Source organism: Uncinocarpus reesii, genomic scaffold, assembly GCF_000003515.1.
Source record: "Uncinocarpus reesii 1704 scaffold_1 genomic scaffold, whole genome shotgun sequence".
Taxonomy (NCBI): domain Eukaryota; kingdom Fungi; phylum Ascomycota; class Eurotiomycetes; order Onygenales; family Onygenaceae; genus Uncinocarpus; species Uncinocarpus reesii.
Window position 1 is genome coordinate 2691043 of NW_003052500.1, and position 16503 is coordinate 2707545.

Here is a 16503-nt window from a genome sequence, read left to right on the forward strand (position 1 = left end):
AGGCCACTTATGTTTTACGCCTACTGGAACGATGATGAGGCAAGAGGGTCTGGGTTTGGTTGATGTAATGATGGTATTCTATTCATTTTTCTGTTGTTTTACCTTGCTGTCTACCATCTAGTCTGGATACTAATCGGGACGGTGGTTAAATGTAATATATTTGAATTGCATTGTTGCAGGGATGAATGCAAGGCTGGCTGCTCACGGACAGCCATTGAATATTTTCTGGACTGATGCGAAGTACTCTGGAGATGTGGTTATCTCTCTAAGTTGGCATGTTGAAGGAGCTTGGTTTCTGGTTGATTCGTAGCACAGTACGGAGTACCCACGGAGCAACGACATCGCTAGCTAGTTATCAGGGTGGAATCTCAACCCTGTAGACAAGGTATCCTCCAACTCCGGCAACAATGTCCATCTCATGCTCAAGCCACTATTCAGACTCAACATGAAAAGTCTCGTCAGAAGCAGTTAATCTGAAACCGATCAATGGCTCCTGCTGGCCGCAATGCCTCAGACCCCACAACCATAGCTCCTCCTTTGGAACCCCGAAGATGGCCCCCAACAACCGACCCTCACGAATCGGAGCAACCATCGACGTCGGCGCGCACACCTCGTTCTATAACACACAATAGCGGAGCGCTTACGACACCTCCCGCGAACGGGTTCGTACGACGTGAACCTGGTGCCGTCGAAGATGAGCGGCGAGCGCGAACGGTGATGAATGGGGCAGCAGCTAGGCCCGCAGCACCCCGAGAGTTGGCGGCGTCACCGGAGGACGATGGTACCGATCATGTTGGGAGGAGTACGAGAGTGATGAAGAAGCTTGAGTCGCATGGGTTAGAGTCGGATGCGCGACAGGGTGCTGTTCTAAATATGGATGGTGACAGGGATGAAGTCGTGGATGGAGGTGAAGGTGATGCCACAAGGAGATCCGCGACGGTGGTATCAAATGGGGGAATGGATTGTGAGCGAGTGAGAAAAGGGGATATTGATATATTGGATACAGAGACTGCAGGTGAGGGATTCTTTGAAGGCCGTGGATATTATCTGTGACCATGCGCTGAGCCATATTTCCATCGACAAAGGCCGGGAGGGATTGCCTCAATTGAGCGATTACAACCAACGACCAGCCGGCAAGAATTTCCTTTTCGAAACCACAGCAGACCGTATAGGAAAAAGCACCGTGACTTCAACTGATAACACGACTTCGAACGGGGCCGCGGGGCCGCCTCAAAGGACAGCTGTCCAGATTGAAAATTCCACCGTGGCTGGTCCAGCAACAGCGTCAGCAAAGCGCCATCTCTCAGACCGTGTTACACCATCCAGTCCTCGTGCGCGAAGGGACCAGACCTTGAAGCTATCCCCAGCGAAAATCCACGAGCTCACCTCCGCGCCCGACTCGTTATGTTTGCATACGATCCCTACGGATTTCGACCACAAAGTGTCAAATGGTACTACTGCGTTGGCTGGCGAGAATAGTGTGGCGCCTAGTACTCGGGGACAGAGTGAAGATGGTGATAAGTTCGCTGCGGAGGTAAACACTACGACTATGGGCCTCCCTGTGAATGGAAAGACAGGAACGCCAAGCGGGAGCGGACGAAGAGAGAATGGTGGCATCCGCCGAAGAAAATCGGGGAATTTAAAAAATCTTTATCTGGAACCGCCGCCAGAATTCTCGGGGAGCCCACCCAGGTATCAGTCTGGCCGGCAGCGCTCACAAACGGCGAGGGTAGCGTCCACTCCTGGCACCTCGTCGAGGCGGTTACATTCTCCATTTGGAGCGGACCGTCAGTCAGCGGCTTGGGGATCAAAATCGAGAGCAGACCGTCGGGCTCCTGGGCGTTTGAACCTGGAAGATGCCGTCAAACCTGTGCAGCCTTTGACAGATCCGCCATCGCCAGTGCCATCATCCATTCCGCTTCCGCCCTTTTCTATACCTACTTATCTTCAGCTAGAGTTATCGTCAGATCGCCCATCACCGCTTTATATCCATCAGTCTCGCGCCAAAGACTTCCCATATGAGTCGTCCCGCGCGAAGCTTGAAAGGCTCCAAAACTTCTTGTTACTCCCTCCGTCTCTTGAGCAGGTTTTGATATTCGGCACGCTTGCATGCCTTGATTCATGGCTGTATTCCTTTACGATACTGCCATTGCGATTTCTCAAGTCAATATTCATTCTACTTCAGTCATGGGTCATTAACTTGGGCCTCGAAGCGCAATATATATCCTCATTCATCGTCCAGGGGCTTGGGAGAGTCTGGAGGAGAAGGAGAGGCAATATTTCCGCCGCGAAGAGGCGAAAGGTGAAGCGTGATGGTGATGACTCGCACCTCGCGAAAGACACGCCTTCGAGCCCACCATCGCCGGTAGCTGATGATCTCTTTGTAGATCAGGATATGAAAGGCCGTGTAGACGAAAACCAACGCCGGGCGTATCGTCACCGTAGGACGAAGTCCGTTCCCTCAGGATTGCAGCCAGATGACAAGGCAGACATCCTCAAAGGCCTGCTCATGATCTTCACTTGTACCATTCTCTTATATTTTGATGCTAGTCGGATGTATCATTGGATCCGTGGCCAGGCGGCAATCAAATTATACGTTATATATAACGTGTTAGAGGTAGGCCACAGAGTCGTAAAGAGCCTAAACGTCTATATATGCTGACCCAAAGCCAGGTTGGTGATCGACTTTTCTCAGCAATCGGGCAAGACGTCCTCGAATGCTTGTTTTCCCGTGAAGCCTTGGAGCGCAAGCCAGATGGTCGAAGTAAAGTCTTACGTCCATTTGGGCTGTTCATTCTGGCTCTAATCTACACTGTTATCCACGCGACGGCCCTGTTTTACCAGGTGATGACCTTGAACGTCGCAGTTAATTCATACTCGAATGCTTTGATCACATTACTTTTATCAAACCAATTTGTGGAAATCAAGTCCACCGTCTTCAAAAAATTTGAAAAGGAAAACCTTTTCCAGCTAACCTGCGCTGATGTGGTAGAGCGCTTCCAGCTATGGCTCATGCTCATCATCATCGCGTCTAGGAATTTCGTTGAAACGGGCGCCATCACCTTTGGAAACGCGCTGGCTCCGTTCGCTCGAAGTACTCCGACTCCAAGCACGAACAGCACACCTCTTTCGAATCCTCCCAGCTCGACAACCTCTATTCTCCCACAGTCCTTTACTCTATTTCCGTCCTCGATATTCGCCTCTCTTAGCAGCGTGCATTCTTTCCTCCCCACTATCGGACATGTGCTGGGTCCGTTCCTGGTTGTCCTTGGGTCAGAGATGCTTGTTGACTGGCTCAAACACGCATACATTAACAAGTTCAATAATAATCGGCCCTCAATATACGGTCGATTTCTCGATATCCTCACGAAAGATTATTATACGAACGCATTTGCGGATCAGGATTTGAATCGACGCCTGGGTTTGCCTATCATTCCGCTGTCCTGCCTCTTTTTCCGTGTCTCCATCCAAACATACCAAATGTTCTTGACGGCATGGCTTCCTCAACCGCCTTCTCTCACGACAGCGACAAACACAACTTCACTGACTTCGATACATAACCATTACTCCTCCTCCACCACTGCGTCGACTGCCACTCTCCCGTCTTCCTTCCCATTACCAACATCTTTAAGCCAGATTGGAACCATTTTTCAAACCATAATTTCACATACTATGCCATCGCCGGCGGCATTTATCCCCGTCTTCACCGTTATCCTTGTTCTTCTCCTCTACGTCACTCTCCTATTCGTGAAACTAATTTTAGGAATGATACTTCTCAGTTATTCCAGGGCAAGGTATAAGCGGATGAAGCTTCGCGAGAGGGACCTTGTGTATCAACAGCAGAAACAGCAAAGACAAGTCTCGTCCCAAGTCGCTTCTGCATCAATACCTACTGGACAAACGCAACTGCCCAGCCCTCCACCGGATTCTGCGCCACCTTCGTTTTCGATATATGGAAATGTCAATCGCAACTCGACTAGCGATACCGTGGAAGGAAGCCGCCGTGTCGGTGGCTGGGGAGGGGTGGAAGTCGGCGAGGACAGGAGGAGATGGATATATGCTGATGACCCAGAGGCATTACGGAAGCTAAAGGAACGAGAGGAGAGGGATAATAATAAGTCTGGGAAGAGTGGTGGTGGGCTACATGGAATTGAGAATGTTCGAAGGTATGACATGGTTGCCAAACGAATTTGGTGACATATTTTAATTTTCACCGTGTAAATATCCAATTCGTGTACGATTTGCTTCTCAGTGACGATCAAGATCTTTTAGATAATTGATAGAGTATCATTAATCAGATACCTATTTCACATCTGACAGGAAGAATTTTGCCTAGCTGGTCCCGAAAATCAAGATCGTAATGCACCAAACTCCCAACGTTAAACAAAAAAGCTCCTTTTTTACTTCCCATGCGCTGATAGACCTCCTCCCAACTCCCTAAAGGCTCTTCGAAAGATCTCCCTACTTCGATATAGATTCTCTACCCTCAACCGCTCATTGCTTAAGTGCGCATTATCACTCGCCTGTCCACAAGGCAAATGCGCAGCTGGTGCGTTGAACTCCTTTTCCAAGAACCTAATCGTGGGGATAGAGCCTCCCTCACGAATGTAGATCGGCTTGATGGCCTTGGGGGTTGGCTTTCGGGTACTTTCTGCCGTCTCGCTCCCTTGCGGGTGTTGGCATGCGCCCGGTTCGATAGCGTCAGTGGTAAGGGTGGACGATGTTGGTATTGGAGGCAAATGCGGTGACTGCGTTTTCTGGCCGAATTTAGACTTGGGCTTGGGAGCGGACGATGAGGATGTGAGGATACGCTCAATCTTTGACGTTGAGGCGAGGCTGTCGGAGGAATTGGTGCGGGAGAGCTCTGAGTTGGTTAGGTGTCCGGATGAAATAGGTGGGTAGTTGTCGTGTTTCCTGCTCTCGCTGCTGGCTGACCAGACTGCCGTGACGGCGCGTGAAAGCGTTTCAAAGAGTTCGTTATCCGGATCACCGAGCCAGGGGTCTGCTTTACCCGTAATTTCAACGGTGAGGGTATTTTCTGAATCGAGGTCGGCGAATTGTGACTGCGCGTAGTTGATTAGGTCTTCGGCTACTTTGTCTGCATCTTGATTTGGCACTAGTCGAATGGATAGTGTAGCTTTCGCCTTGCGTGATATCGTAGTTGGGGAGCTCTTGCAGCCAGGGATCTCCACGGAGTGAATGGTCAGCGATGGCTCGCGCCAGCGATGCATGAGTGAAGCTGTAAACGACTCGACATCCTCGATTTCTGGATGATGTGGAAGAAGAGCTTCTGCAATTGCATCGTAGCGTTGCTTTTCAATAGCAGTGAGTGGTAATACTGGATCATGGAATCCTGGAAGGTTTATTTTCCCTTTTGGCCCGACTATAGTTCCTAGCAGCATACTCAAGTCCTTGAGTGGCTCATCAAGTAAAGAACTGCCATCGATACCACTATGAAGATCTGGATGATGACTGGAGACGATGAGATTTGCGCGGATAACACCTCTCAGTCCATAGGTGAGACATGGGATATAGTCGTCCAGCCAGTAACTGTTTGCCAGGAGTATCCAGTCGACAGGGCCAATCAACTCTTTGTTCTCTTGAACTGTCTCTGCAAAGCCCTGGGGACCCGGACTCTTCTTCGCCTTCAATCAAGAAAACCACGTTGCAAGTGAGTTCCTTTCGCTGCGCTAGTTCTGCAGCTGCATAGAGGGCAGCTAAAATCGGGCCCTTGTTATCTGATACTCCACGGCCGTAGAGAAAGCCGTTGAGCGAAGTTAGCTGAAACGGATCGGTGTTCCATTTCGCCTGGTTGGCTTCTGCACTGACAACGTCATAATGGCCGTAGAATAAAACGGTCCGATTTAAAGGATTCCGAGAAGAGGCTGGAAATTTCGCCAGCACAATCGGATTTGTATTCTGACCCGTGGTAAGGATGTTGGTTTGAGCACCCAGATAAATGCAGTGTCGACGTAGAAACGCAGCCCCCTGGTTGCACTCTCCAGAGAACTTAGGCCGCGCTGAAATTGTTTTGAATCCAACAAATTTGGCCAAGCTGTTGACCAGCTCATCTAAAAGAACTCAGCATACCCAACAAGTAAGAAACGGGATACGTGTGCGCACCATTACTCGTCGCGGGGATTTCGTGTGAATCGACTGGATGTTCAGTCAAGTCCCAGATCGCAACCGAGTTATCATTCCCCCCAGTCGCATAGATCCATCGATTGTTCACGAAGCCTGCAGCGGATGCAAGCATTGTTCCGTGATGTGCTGTCCAGGAACCGATTTCTTCGAAACGAGAGTTGAATTTCTGATGCCCGTCAAAACCAGTCTTATCCTTCAAAAGTAGCACAAAAGAGAAAATTGAATCCTACCTTGACAATACCATCGGAATCACCGCTTATAATGATACCCTTAATGATATCAATTGCCCAGAGATCCCCGGTGTGGTTCGTGATAGTCTTTATGATCTGACGAGAATCTAGATTCCATATATTGATCGCCCCTCCAGTAAGCCCGCAATATAAGAAGGGGCCATCGACTGCAATTGACAGGACAGATTCGCTGCCATTCTGTAATGAGGCAATTTCAGTCGGTGCAACATTAGACCCTTGATTGAGCTCCCATAGTTTAACGGAACCGTCACCAGACCCCGTGAACAGAATTTCTCCGCCAGACTGACACTCCAATAACCCGCGCACAAGTAGCATGCAGTAAACATAGCCATGATGAGCGAAGAGCCTATGTTGATCTTTCTTGAACGTTAGGGTTTGGCCGTCATACAACGCATCTTGAGGTTGGACATCTTTGCGTGCAGGAGGAGCTATCCCTCCAGGACCTCGGGAGTCAAAGAACTTGTGCGTTCTACATGAAGGATGGGCGGCAATTTGAGGTGGAGGGTGAGCATCTTTAAGAAGATTGCACCACTGTATAATATTAGCGCCGTAATGCGGCTATTGATTGCAATTGTCCGTGGGGAACAAAGGCACTTACTTGAAGGCTAGTATTTTGGCCTCCGCAATAGACCGTCTTCAGCTCTGCCGAATATACGACAGTAAATACGTCTCCCACATCATGATGTGAGTAGATCGAATATAGACGCTCAAAAGTACTTGTTGACCAGACCTTTAGGAATGTCGATAAGCCCAGGGTATAGTGTTAGGTACTAGCGAATAAACTTACGTTGACCACAGAGTCTCCTCCACTAGAGAATAGCAAACTTTTGTCATCAGACAAATAGAGACCTAAAACGCTCTCTTCATGAGCTTTAACTGATAGGACGAGTTCGTAGGTGTCTAGAGACCATGCCTGAAGTTGAAATTAGCGGTGTTATCCACTCTCTGGCCGCAGAGCCACAGCCAAAATGGAAACATACCACAATGTCTCCTCCTTGCAAGCCTGCAAACACACATTCATCGTCTAGGACTAATGCTAGGACGGACCTCACAGCGTGGACACGGTGGCCAACAGCATTCTCATTTTTCAAGTTGGCCAAGTCTAAAGACACAGATTGGCTGGCGGTTGTCGGGGAAAGAGTGACGTCGTTACTGGTCGATGCCCCAGGATCTAAGCCGGCCATGTCAGTAACGTGTATCTATCTGATAGAACGAATTCCTCCCCCGGGTGTCTTCCAAGAAGAGAAAGGGTGGCAGCGGGGAATTTTGCCAAGGCGGAGGAGCCATTTAGCCTTTTTCCGTTCCGCCCCGCTGAGAGCCTTGAACTTCTGTATCTATACTTCTGACACTCGACAAAGTCGAATCAGACCCGCGACTGGCCTTTTTTCCTGGCAGAAATTGAGCCTGCGGCAAGGAGGCGCTTGTTTGCATTTGTGAACGCGTCGGAAAATCCACTCACCAAGCTCGTTGAATTGGCTGCAGTCCATTGCATGCGGTGGCCTTGAGAAAAACACCACAAATCAAACCAAATCAGCAAAAGCGCTTTCGAAAGAATTGCTCGCCTCTCGATAGCTATACTTCTAACCGGTGTGAGAGACTTCGTCCTTTTGTTGGACGGTCATTCAGTCGCCGATGCTGCTATCCTGTTGACTCTCTATCCCTCGGAAGGGAAAAAAAATTGCAGCGGTGACTCACCAGTTTCCTGGTTTCCCCAAGCATAGCCTTATAAGCGGCCCTTGACTGGCCTGGTTCTCCATCTTCATGGAGACAAACTATTTTTTGCCAGAGATGATGTGATGAAATCGAGAAATGACGACATGTAAGGGGAAAACCAACAATCACCCTCGACGGGCGAATTTTAAAGATGAAGAAAGATGGTGGTCCTACCCCGTGGACATTTGAGATATGCATTCCATTTGGCCCAGTAATCTGTTTCTATTCCTGAGGTTACCTGACTGGAAATTTATTCCTTTTGTGACTGGTGACATGCTATCTAGGAGTTGAAAGTTTTCAGGGCAACCCTCGAGTGAACTGTTACACCGGGCAGAAACAAAACGACTTGGGCCATGTGTGCAGGTTGATAAAGCCAATCAGCTGCGGGAGGCCGTCTTGGTTGCGCGGGCGATGCTTGACGGAGTGATTTGACAAACGCGAAATCTAATGCCGAGTTTGTTGACTCGATTGGCTTCCAACTGTCCCAATCTCTTCTCAACAGCGATCTTTCATCCAAATCCACAATATACGCAGCAAAAAAAGGAGGCTGGGGGATCAACGAGGTCAAGAAGCGGTCAAATGCCACCCCTAGTGCTAGTGCAGCTTCGCATGCTTAGTAGAGGCGGTCGAGTGCAGCTGCGCGACTTGGTCCAAGGGGCCCGGGCCGTTTTACGTGGGGACGATGCGACCAACGGTCAGCCGTTCCATTTTCCTATCCTTCGAGCTGATGGCATCTTGAAGAGTGAAGATTGGGGATTCGCGATGCGTTGAAAGTGAGGCAACGCGCCAAGAGCATTCGCAATTACATAACCATAGAATTACATAACCAATGTGTGGCTGTGCGAGCCTGGATTCATGTGGCTGGTGCTGTGTGCTGCGCCACCATCTCCTGACCGCGCAAATCATTGGACGAAAAAGCAAGACAACTCCCAGCCATCTTGAGCGGATGGGCGCGCCGATAGGGTAGCAATTCCCGTGCTCGGACGTCAGGACTTTCATTGTCGAGGCGAGTTTTGGTTTCAGCAGATGGGGACCGCCATGATTTGCTGGCATCCGGTGATTGTTGGGTGTAAACCGATCGGTGCCTGAACCATGACTGGACGGGGGGTGAAGATGCAGCGAAGAGCAAGCATTCTCCCGACGAGGCGAGCTATTTTAGTGGCATCTTCAAAGATTGGGAGGCCAAAGCCTTTGGGCCTCGAAAGTTTCACCACCACCGCCCTTCACCGATTGGTGGCGGCTCGCCCTTCACTCTTTGCTTCGCTTTGACGTCGCTGTCAGTTTCTGCCCCGACCAGACCCATGCTGAGCTGGTCTCTGCGCGACCCGCACTGCAACACGCAGTGCTACGGAGGAAACCGCCCTGGAAAATTATAAACCTACTTTTCTGACACACTTCTGCCACCCATCCTGCTCTGCTTCGGTTTGGCATAATAATGGCTTGCTGAACCTCTCTCTTGTTTTATTAATAACCAGTTTTCTTTGCGTGCCCAACGAGAATCATCAGAGCGAGACAGAAAGCACGGTTGACTGTTGTCCTCAAAATGGCTCCCTTCGGAGAGACGATTGCTGTGATCGACAAGTCTGGAAAGGTTGTTAGCACGGTAAGCCTGGCCACTGAATCTCCCTCCCGACTCTTTGATAACTGATAGCCATCTTCTAGAGCAAGCATCTCTTTGGGGTCTTCAAAGAAGCCAGATCTGCTTATCGAGCTCGAAAGACGGATATCCAGGCCGAACACCGCGCTAAACAGGCTGAGAGGGAGGCCCGCCGGGCGCTGGAAAACTTCAATCTTCATGATAGCCGGTCCACAGCCTCGGGCAGGAGACACCCGTCAAGGTCGAAGTCCGTAGTTCGACATGGCGACCAGTCCAGTCGTCATCATAGACACACACAGAGGTCCTACGAGCAGGACTTACATTCGGTGGCCTCCTCGCGTCGTTCTCGGCATGGACATGGGGAGCTTGCGCGGCGCCACACGTCTGCCGAGATTGCCATCGATCAACCGCCCCATTTAAAACCGGCAGATCGTTCGCAGTCTGAGCCGCATATTGATATGAACTTGGCATACGGCGAATTCCATCCTTCAGCTCTCGAGCGACTTCAACCTCCTGCCCCCGAAGGAGAGCTGGATGGCCTCGTGGGCAAGGTAAAAGGCCTTCTAGTCGAGGTAGACTGCGCTCAGCATTCCGCTGCGGCTACAATTGCCCACTTACAAAAACACCCGGATGCCATGGCTGCTGTTGCTCTTACACTAGCGGAAATCAGCAACCTTATCAAGAAGTTCGCCCCAACAGCGCTCGTGGCATTGCGTAACAGCGCTCCAGCTGTTTTCGCTCTTCTCGCTAGTCCGCAGTTTATGATCGCCGCCGGTGTTGGGCTTGGCGTGACAGTAGTGATGTTCGGCGGTTACAAGATCGTAAAACACATCACTGCTGCAAAGGAGGCCAACGCCATCCAGGAACCACAGCCGGAAATGGACGAAATGTTGGAAATTGACGCTTCTCTGAGTCGTATCGAGACATGGAGGCGTGGCGTGGCCGAGTCTGAAGCAGAAAGCTGCGGTACTTCCGTTGATGGAGAGTTTATCACGCCCACTGCCGCAGCCATGTCTCGTTTGCATCTTCCACAGCGGGTCGCTGATTTGCGCGAACCGGCGGCTCCCACTGAAGTGTCGTCAAGTTACTCCCGACATTCGAGGAGCTCTCGAACCTCGAGGCGATCGAAGGGTTCCAGAAGCGGTGGAGACAAAGATAAGAAGAAGGGAAAAGAGAAGAAAAAGACATCTACCCAACTCAAACTTTTGTTTAAGAAGTTCTAATTACTTTTCCCCTGCTATGACGCGATATACCCAGTTTTGTTCTGGTACAGGCATTTGATGGTTTTGCGGCGAAACCTCATTTCTTCTACATCTCCTTGAGTTCTGGATACTTCAATTTTTAATGACATGTCCTCACGATTCTACCGTTTTTTGGATACTTTCCCTGAGCTTTCTTGATACATATATTATGCTTATCCTCACGGACACACTCCAGTTGCATGTACACTCTGATCAGGATGATAATAACATGCTAAAGTTGCGCTCTGAAGACCGCAAGTCCGATTCCCTGGCGCTGCTCTCGGCCATCAACTGCGTTCAGTGGCTCGGGTATTCGGAACCGTTCCACCGAGTCTTTCCGCGAATTCCCACTAGGTCGCACGTGATCACGGGCCTCCGCTTTTGGCAACGAAGCAATATTGCCGAAGGACGACAGCAGATGCCCGCAACTCAGCACTGATTGACAAGCAGAACAGATCATCGGATTATCTCGCTGCCATGGCTATCCACACTTCTCCAAAGGGCTCCAAACCTCTCTTCAAGCCCGCTGTGATCCTTCACGGAGGCGCTGGAAACATTGAGCGTTCGCGCCTTCCCCCAGAATTGTACGAGCAATATCGACAGTCCATGTTGAAGTATGTACAGTCTACAAACTCCCTTCTGAACGGTCAAGGCGCTGGAAACGGAAAGGCAGAAGGTCAGGACGACAAAGAGTATGCGGGATGCTCCGCTCTTGATGCAGTTGTACACGCCGTCAGTTTGATGGAGGATGATCCGCTATTCAACTGTGGTCGCGGAAGTGTGTTTACTACTGCTGGAACGATCGAAATGGAAGCGTCCGTTATGGTTTGCTCGGTCTTTCCGTCATCATCGTCCGACGTTAAGGAGGCTGATCAGATGCATACTGCTCGGATTAAACGTGGCGCGGGAGTCATGATGGTGAAAAATGTGCGAAATCCCATCCGTTTAGCGAAACAGCTATTACTTCGGACCGGGTACAGCGAAAGCGATGGTAGCGGAGGGAATATGCATCTTCAGCTTTGTGGGCCACATGTGGAGAAGCTAGCGAAAGATTGGGGTTTGGAATTCAAACCAGATGACTGGTTTTGGACGAAGAGGAGATGGGATGAGCATCAGAGGGGCTTGCAAGGGTCGCGAGTGACGGCGACAATTGACCACGATGCCGAGCAGGAATCGATCTCTTGCCTAGCTAGTAGAGGGCTTGGTGATGAACAGAAAAAGTACCTCAGCCAAGGCACCGTGGGCGCCGTTTGCCTTGATCGATGGGGTAATATCGCTGTCGCGACGAGCACGGGTGGTTTGACGAACAAACTCCCTGGCAGAATCGGGGATACGCCGACACTAGGAGCTGGATTTTGGGCAGAGGATTGGGATTTACCCGACCATCTTGGATCGAACCACGATGGTCGTGGCAGTCCCGGCCACCGTCGGGCCGTAGCAATATCCGGTACCGGAAATGGGGATTCATTCCTTCGCATAGCAGCTGCCCGGACGGCCAGTGCCATGACGCGCTTTTTACCCTCACATGTATCTCTTTCTGAGGCCGTCACGTCTATTTCCGGTCCCAATGGCGAGTTGCAGCGTTCAGCCGGAGACAGATGGGGTAAAACGGGAGAAGGAACGGGCGGAATGATTGGAATCGAAGTCGAGTGGGATGACCGTGATAAGGATGCTGACAAACGTGCAAATTTGCGGAAAGGGAAAATCGCATTTGACTTCAATGGTGGCGGCATGTTTCGAGCTTGGATAGAGGAGGGCCCTCATGGAGAGGATCAAGCGCGCATGATGGTGTTCAGGGACGAATACCAATAGACGGAAAATACACACTGAGATATCTTAGAAACATAGAGAGGTGACCCGTGATGAAATCACAACAGCAGCTCTGGAAACCAGAGCAGTTTATATACCAACCTACCATCCCTCCACAACCCTAACTTTCGCCCGAACACCATCTTTCGGTGCAAACGCAACCCCAGTTGAAATCTCCAACTCTTTATTCGGATCTTCCAATTCAAATTCAAACCTGCCCACTAGTGCAGCCAACAAACACGCCATCTCTCCCTTTGCAAATCCACTCCCAATACAACTCCTCGGCCCCTCGAGAAACGTCAGATGCCCATAGTTGCTACTCGCTCCACCAGTGTTTCCTTTGCCAGGACCCATCCACCTATCCGGATTAAACGTCTCTGCGTCTGGGCCCCATAGCTCCGGATGCCGGTTCATGGCTAATATGCCGATTGATATCCTGGTACCTTTAGGAATGAATGTGTTGAGGACGGTGGTGTCACGAGCTGCCTGTCGGACGGTGAATGGCGCGGGCGGGTAGTAGCGGAGGGTTTCGTTACAGACCGCGTTGAGGTATGGAAGCGAGTCGATTTGGGTTGCGCTGACGGTGGTTGGCAGCGTTCCATTCGGGCTAGGGATATTGGAGTGGATTTCGTCGCGAAGTCTGGTTTGCATTTCTGGATGCTTGCAGAGCAAGTGGATGGCGTACTGCAGTGAAGTCGCCGTGGTTTCATGCCCTGCAGCGAGGAATGTCATCACTTGATCGACGAGGGTTTCGTCGGCAAAGACACCGCTTTGCAGGGCAATGGAGATGACATCAATTGCCTCGCTACAGTGATCGTCTTTGAGCCCCTTGCTTTTCTCCTGGAGTAGGCTGCGGGAAAAATCGCGGATTCTGCGCGATGCTTCTTTCGCATTTGCCGCATGTTTCGAAGGCAGAGCTTCGATAAAGGTGGGATCAAGCAAGGAGCCGAGGAATCTAAAAGCCGTAGAAAGAGCAGCGGCCGGGGGCGGGGCGAGGAGCTTTTCGAACTCCCTTGGTAAAAAACTGTCGGGATTCTGAATGCAATCAAAATTGTGGCCTAGGCCACCGAGCCCGATGATGTCCAAAGTGGCTCGTCTCATCCAGGGCCCGACCGTAATCACCTTTTTGTCGTTTGGAAGTGGCTTAATGGCGTCCTCTATCGCTTGCAGCAATTCATTTCCTTTCTTCCAGAATGTGGGATATAAATTTTTGATATGCCGAAAAGAGAATGCTGGGTTAAGATTTCGTCTTTGGACCTAAGGACGATCAGCAGGAGACCTTCACTTCCGATATTAAGGGGAGTTTGCAAGCAGGCTCACTCTATGAACATCGCCCTCGCTTAACAGTAATCCCTCTCCTATGATCTTCTTCAATAGAGCTTGAGTTATATCTGTCTTCTTCCAGTCATAGGCTTTGTGGGTAAGAACATCTGCAACGGCTTTGGGAGTTGTAGGAAGAAGTGTCTCCTGATTGCCAGCTTCGTAGTATCTCAACAAGCCATCATTGGGAACTTGTTGAATCCACCGGCCGATCATTTCGCCTGGTAGGAGAGATTCCAATTCCTCGTGGTGCCCATTCCAGAGGCTTCTGCCCTATTTGAAACCGTTCAATTCCCCAGGTCTCATTGAATCGAGGTCCGTTTGATACTTACTGGTGGGCATGGGATTCTTTTGAACGGTGTGAAGAGTATGGGATATAGAAGGACAAGATAAAACACCTTTGCAAGCCAGGACCCTACATACAGGAAGAGAAAGGTCCATGTGTAAGACTGGAACGAGCTGGATGTTGAAACAAGAAGCACAGTCAGGCAAAGCGAGCCTCCTAACCAGAGCGCCGCATGTGCCATGACGACAGCAAGCGGAAACACAGGCTATACAGACTCGAGGAGGTCGAAACCGTGAACCGCCCGAAGGAGCCAAGGTGTTGAGAGAGGGGTTTTATGGAAATCGAGGGACGGAGATGTGCGGTCAAGCGCATCACTGGTGCTTATATGATGCATGCTGTCGACGTTCCGTGCTGTCTCAAAGTATCCCAGCCTTTCCGGGGAAAGAGTTCGTCGAATACAGCTGTTCGCAAGGGTTGGCGGGCAGCCATGGCTCGCCATTCGTCATGCTAGTTAGCTAACAAGGATGAAAGATTAATACCATCACTTGTTCCTGGAGATGTTGCCGTCACAATTCAAGCAAAATATATCGATGCAACATCGTCCTTCCCAGGCCTCTGAGAGCACAGCCGCGTCGTATTCCAAAAGATGATTCCCTTTCAAACGATCAGCATACCGTAACTAACTAGTTAGTTGACGTGCGGAGTCGAAGAGACACGGAACTCGAGGATGCATGAGGCGTTCCGCCACGCGTTGTCTGCAACCCCAATGAACAGACGAGATAATGGATCAATGACATCTAAAGTGGGCAATTTATTAGCGATTGAGCTAATCCATCAAAGAGGGAGTGAGCTCACTGGTTAACTGCTTTAACTAGTGAGATGGAACCTCGCCGGCCCCCTGGACATGCACAAGCGATTTTGTCTCGAAACCCTCGCCATGAGAGGCCAATATCCTCCGCAATCCAAGATGAACAGGAAATCGTCTCGCGTATATGGCGCGCTTTGCAAATATCCTGCCCGGTTATAATATACCAGTCAACAAACTAAGCACGATACCTAGGAACGGAGAGGGTTACCTGACGCACTGAGAGAACTGCTTCGCAAGACGGAATGAAGGGATACTGGGAGTGAATCGAAGGGCGAATGAAGACATGATACCCTTCAGAATTATCAAAATTGAATTTTTATCTGTGTATGTATTTACATACATATGTGCAGGAGATAATTAGCCCAGTGCTCCCATACAGCTGCATGATTGCCTGAATCGCACAAAAGGCAGCAGCTTTACAATCCCATGCATCCTCCTTACCACCTCCATCACAAGTCAACAAAACAACAAAGAACCAGACCATCCCACATGCCCTACGACATCTATCTCCTCACTTACCCCCTTCCGCCAAACCGCTTCAACGGCTCCAAGGCGCACTGGGGGATCTATATCCCCAACCACCCCACCCCAAACCTCCCGCAGCCCACCCAGGAAACAGAGGACGCCGTCCACCACATCGGCAAAGTCATCCACGTCACCGGCACTCCCTTCACGGGCTACGGTCGAGAATTCAAGCGAAACTACCATCTCGCCAGCACCGGCCGCGGATGGAAGAAATATCCCCTCGCCGTCGTCGACGATAAGCATGTCAGCATCAGAAGCGGCGATGACGATGACGACGGCGGGAAGTTCAGTGTCGATGTCACGCCTCGAGATGAGTTGGAAAGACAGGCGATGCGGGTTGACCCGCCTGGACCGAGTAAAGAGCCGTTGAATCCCGCTGTGGTAACTATGGGCCGCGTTTTTTACTTGAAAAAACATAAACTGATATCTCGCGCTAGGGCAAGAGGTGCCAGGAGTGGATAAGGGATTATGTCTCGTGGTTGATCGAGCGGAAGATACTTACAGATTCAGCGATTCAGGTGCTGGATGATGTTAAGGCAATTGAGCAACAGCAGCAGCAGAACTAACTAGTTAGATGTAGCCTGTGTTATCGGACGGCTCCCCTTTTCTGCCTCTTGTCCATCTACATGACTTGGAGAGACTAAAAGGAGGTTAGCACTTAAATCGATTCCATTTTCCACATAACGAACTGATCATATATGTTTGTCAATAATGTACTGTACAGCCGAAGAGTAGATAAACGCCTTTCG

General features: G+C 50.3%; 6 protein-coding genes across 6 annotated transcripts; 4 read left to right on the forward strand and 2 right to left on the reverse strand.

Annotated features, from left to right (window-relative positions):
• Positions 1–486: 486 nt before the first annotated feature.
• Positions 487–3560, forward strand: UREG_01113 (uncharacterized protein; the record flags this gene model as incomplete). The annotated part of the gene is made up of 4 exons (XM_002541551.1): positions 487–1015; positions 1086–2617; positions 2674–3272; positions 3374–3560. 4 exons carry the CDS (start codon positions 487–489, stop codon positions 3558–3560), a joined length of 2847 nt encoding a protein of 948 aa, XP_002541597.1.
• An 877-nt stretch (positions 3561–4437) lies between these two features.
• On the reverse strand, positions 4438–7579 carry UREG_01114 (uncharacterized protein; the record flags this gene model as incomplete). The annotated part of the gene is given in 8 exon segments (XM_002541552.1): positions 4438–4461; positions 4485–5472; positions 5552–6071; positions 6091–6337; positions 6375–6926; positions 6994–7125; positions 7183–7308; positions 7376–7579. The coding sequence occupies 8 exon segments, from the start codon at positions 7577–7579 to the stop codon at positions 4438–4440; spliced, it is 2793 nt and encodes a 930-aa protein (XP_002541598.1).
• A 2072-nt stretch (positions 7580–9651) lies between these two features.
• Positions 9652–10928, forward strand: UREG_01115 (uncharacterized protein; the record flags this gene model as incomplete). The annotated part of the gene is made up of 2 exons (XM_002541553.1): positions 9652–9711; positions 9771–10928. The coding sequence occupies 2 exons, from the start codon at positions 9652–9654 to the stop codon at positions 10926–10928; spliced, it is 1218 nt and encodes a 405-aa protein (XP_002541599.1).
• A 624-nt stretch (positions 10929–11552) lies between these two features.
• On the forward strand, positions 11553–12758 carry UREG_01116 (uncharacterized protein; the record flags this gene model as incomplete). The annotated part of the gene is made up of 1 exon (XM_002541554.1): positions 11553–12758. The coding sequence occupies one exon, from the start codon at positions 11553–11555 to the stop codon at positions 12756–12758; it is 1206 nt and encodes a 401-aa protein (XP_002541600.1).
• A 99-nt stretch (positions 12759–12857) lies between these two features.
• On the reverse strand, positions 12858–14602 carry UREG_01117 (uncharacterized protein; the record flags this gene model as incomplete). Its single annotated transcript, XM_002541555.1, has 4 exons — positions 12858–14012; positions 14076–14348; positions 14408–14423; positions 14499–14602. 4 exons carry the CDS (start codon positions 14600–14602, stop codon positions 12858–12860), a joined length of 1548 nt encoding a protein of 515 aa, XP_002541601.1.
• Positions 14603–15718: 1116 nt separating this feature from the next.
• UREG_01118 (uncharacterized protein) lies at positions 15719–16320 on the forward strand (the record flags this gene model as incomplete). The annotated part of the gene is made up of 2 exons (XM_002541556.1): positions 15719–16135; positions 16192–16320. 2 exons carry the CDS (start codon positions 15719–15721, stop codon positions 16318–16320), a joined length of 546 nt encoding a protein of 181 aa, XP_002541602.1.
• Between the last annotated feature and the right edge of the window lie 183 nt (positions 16321–16503).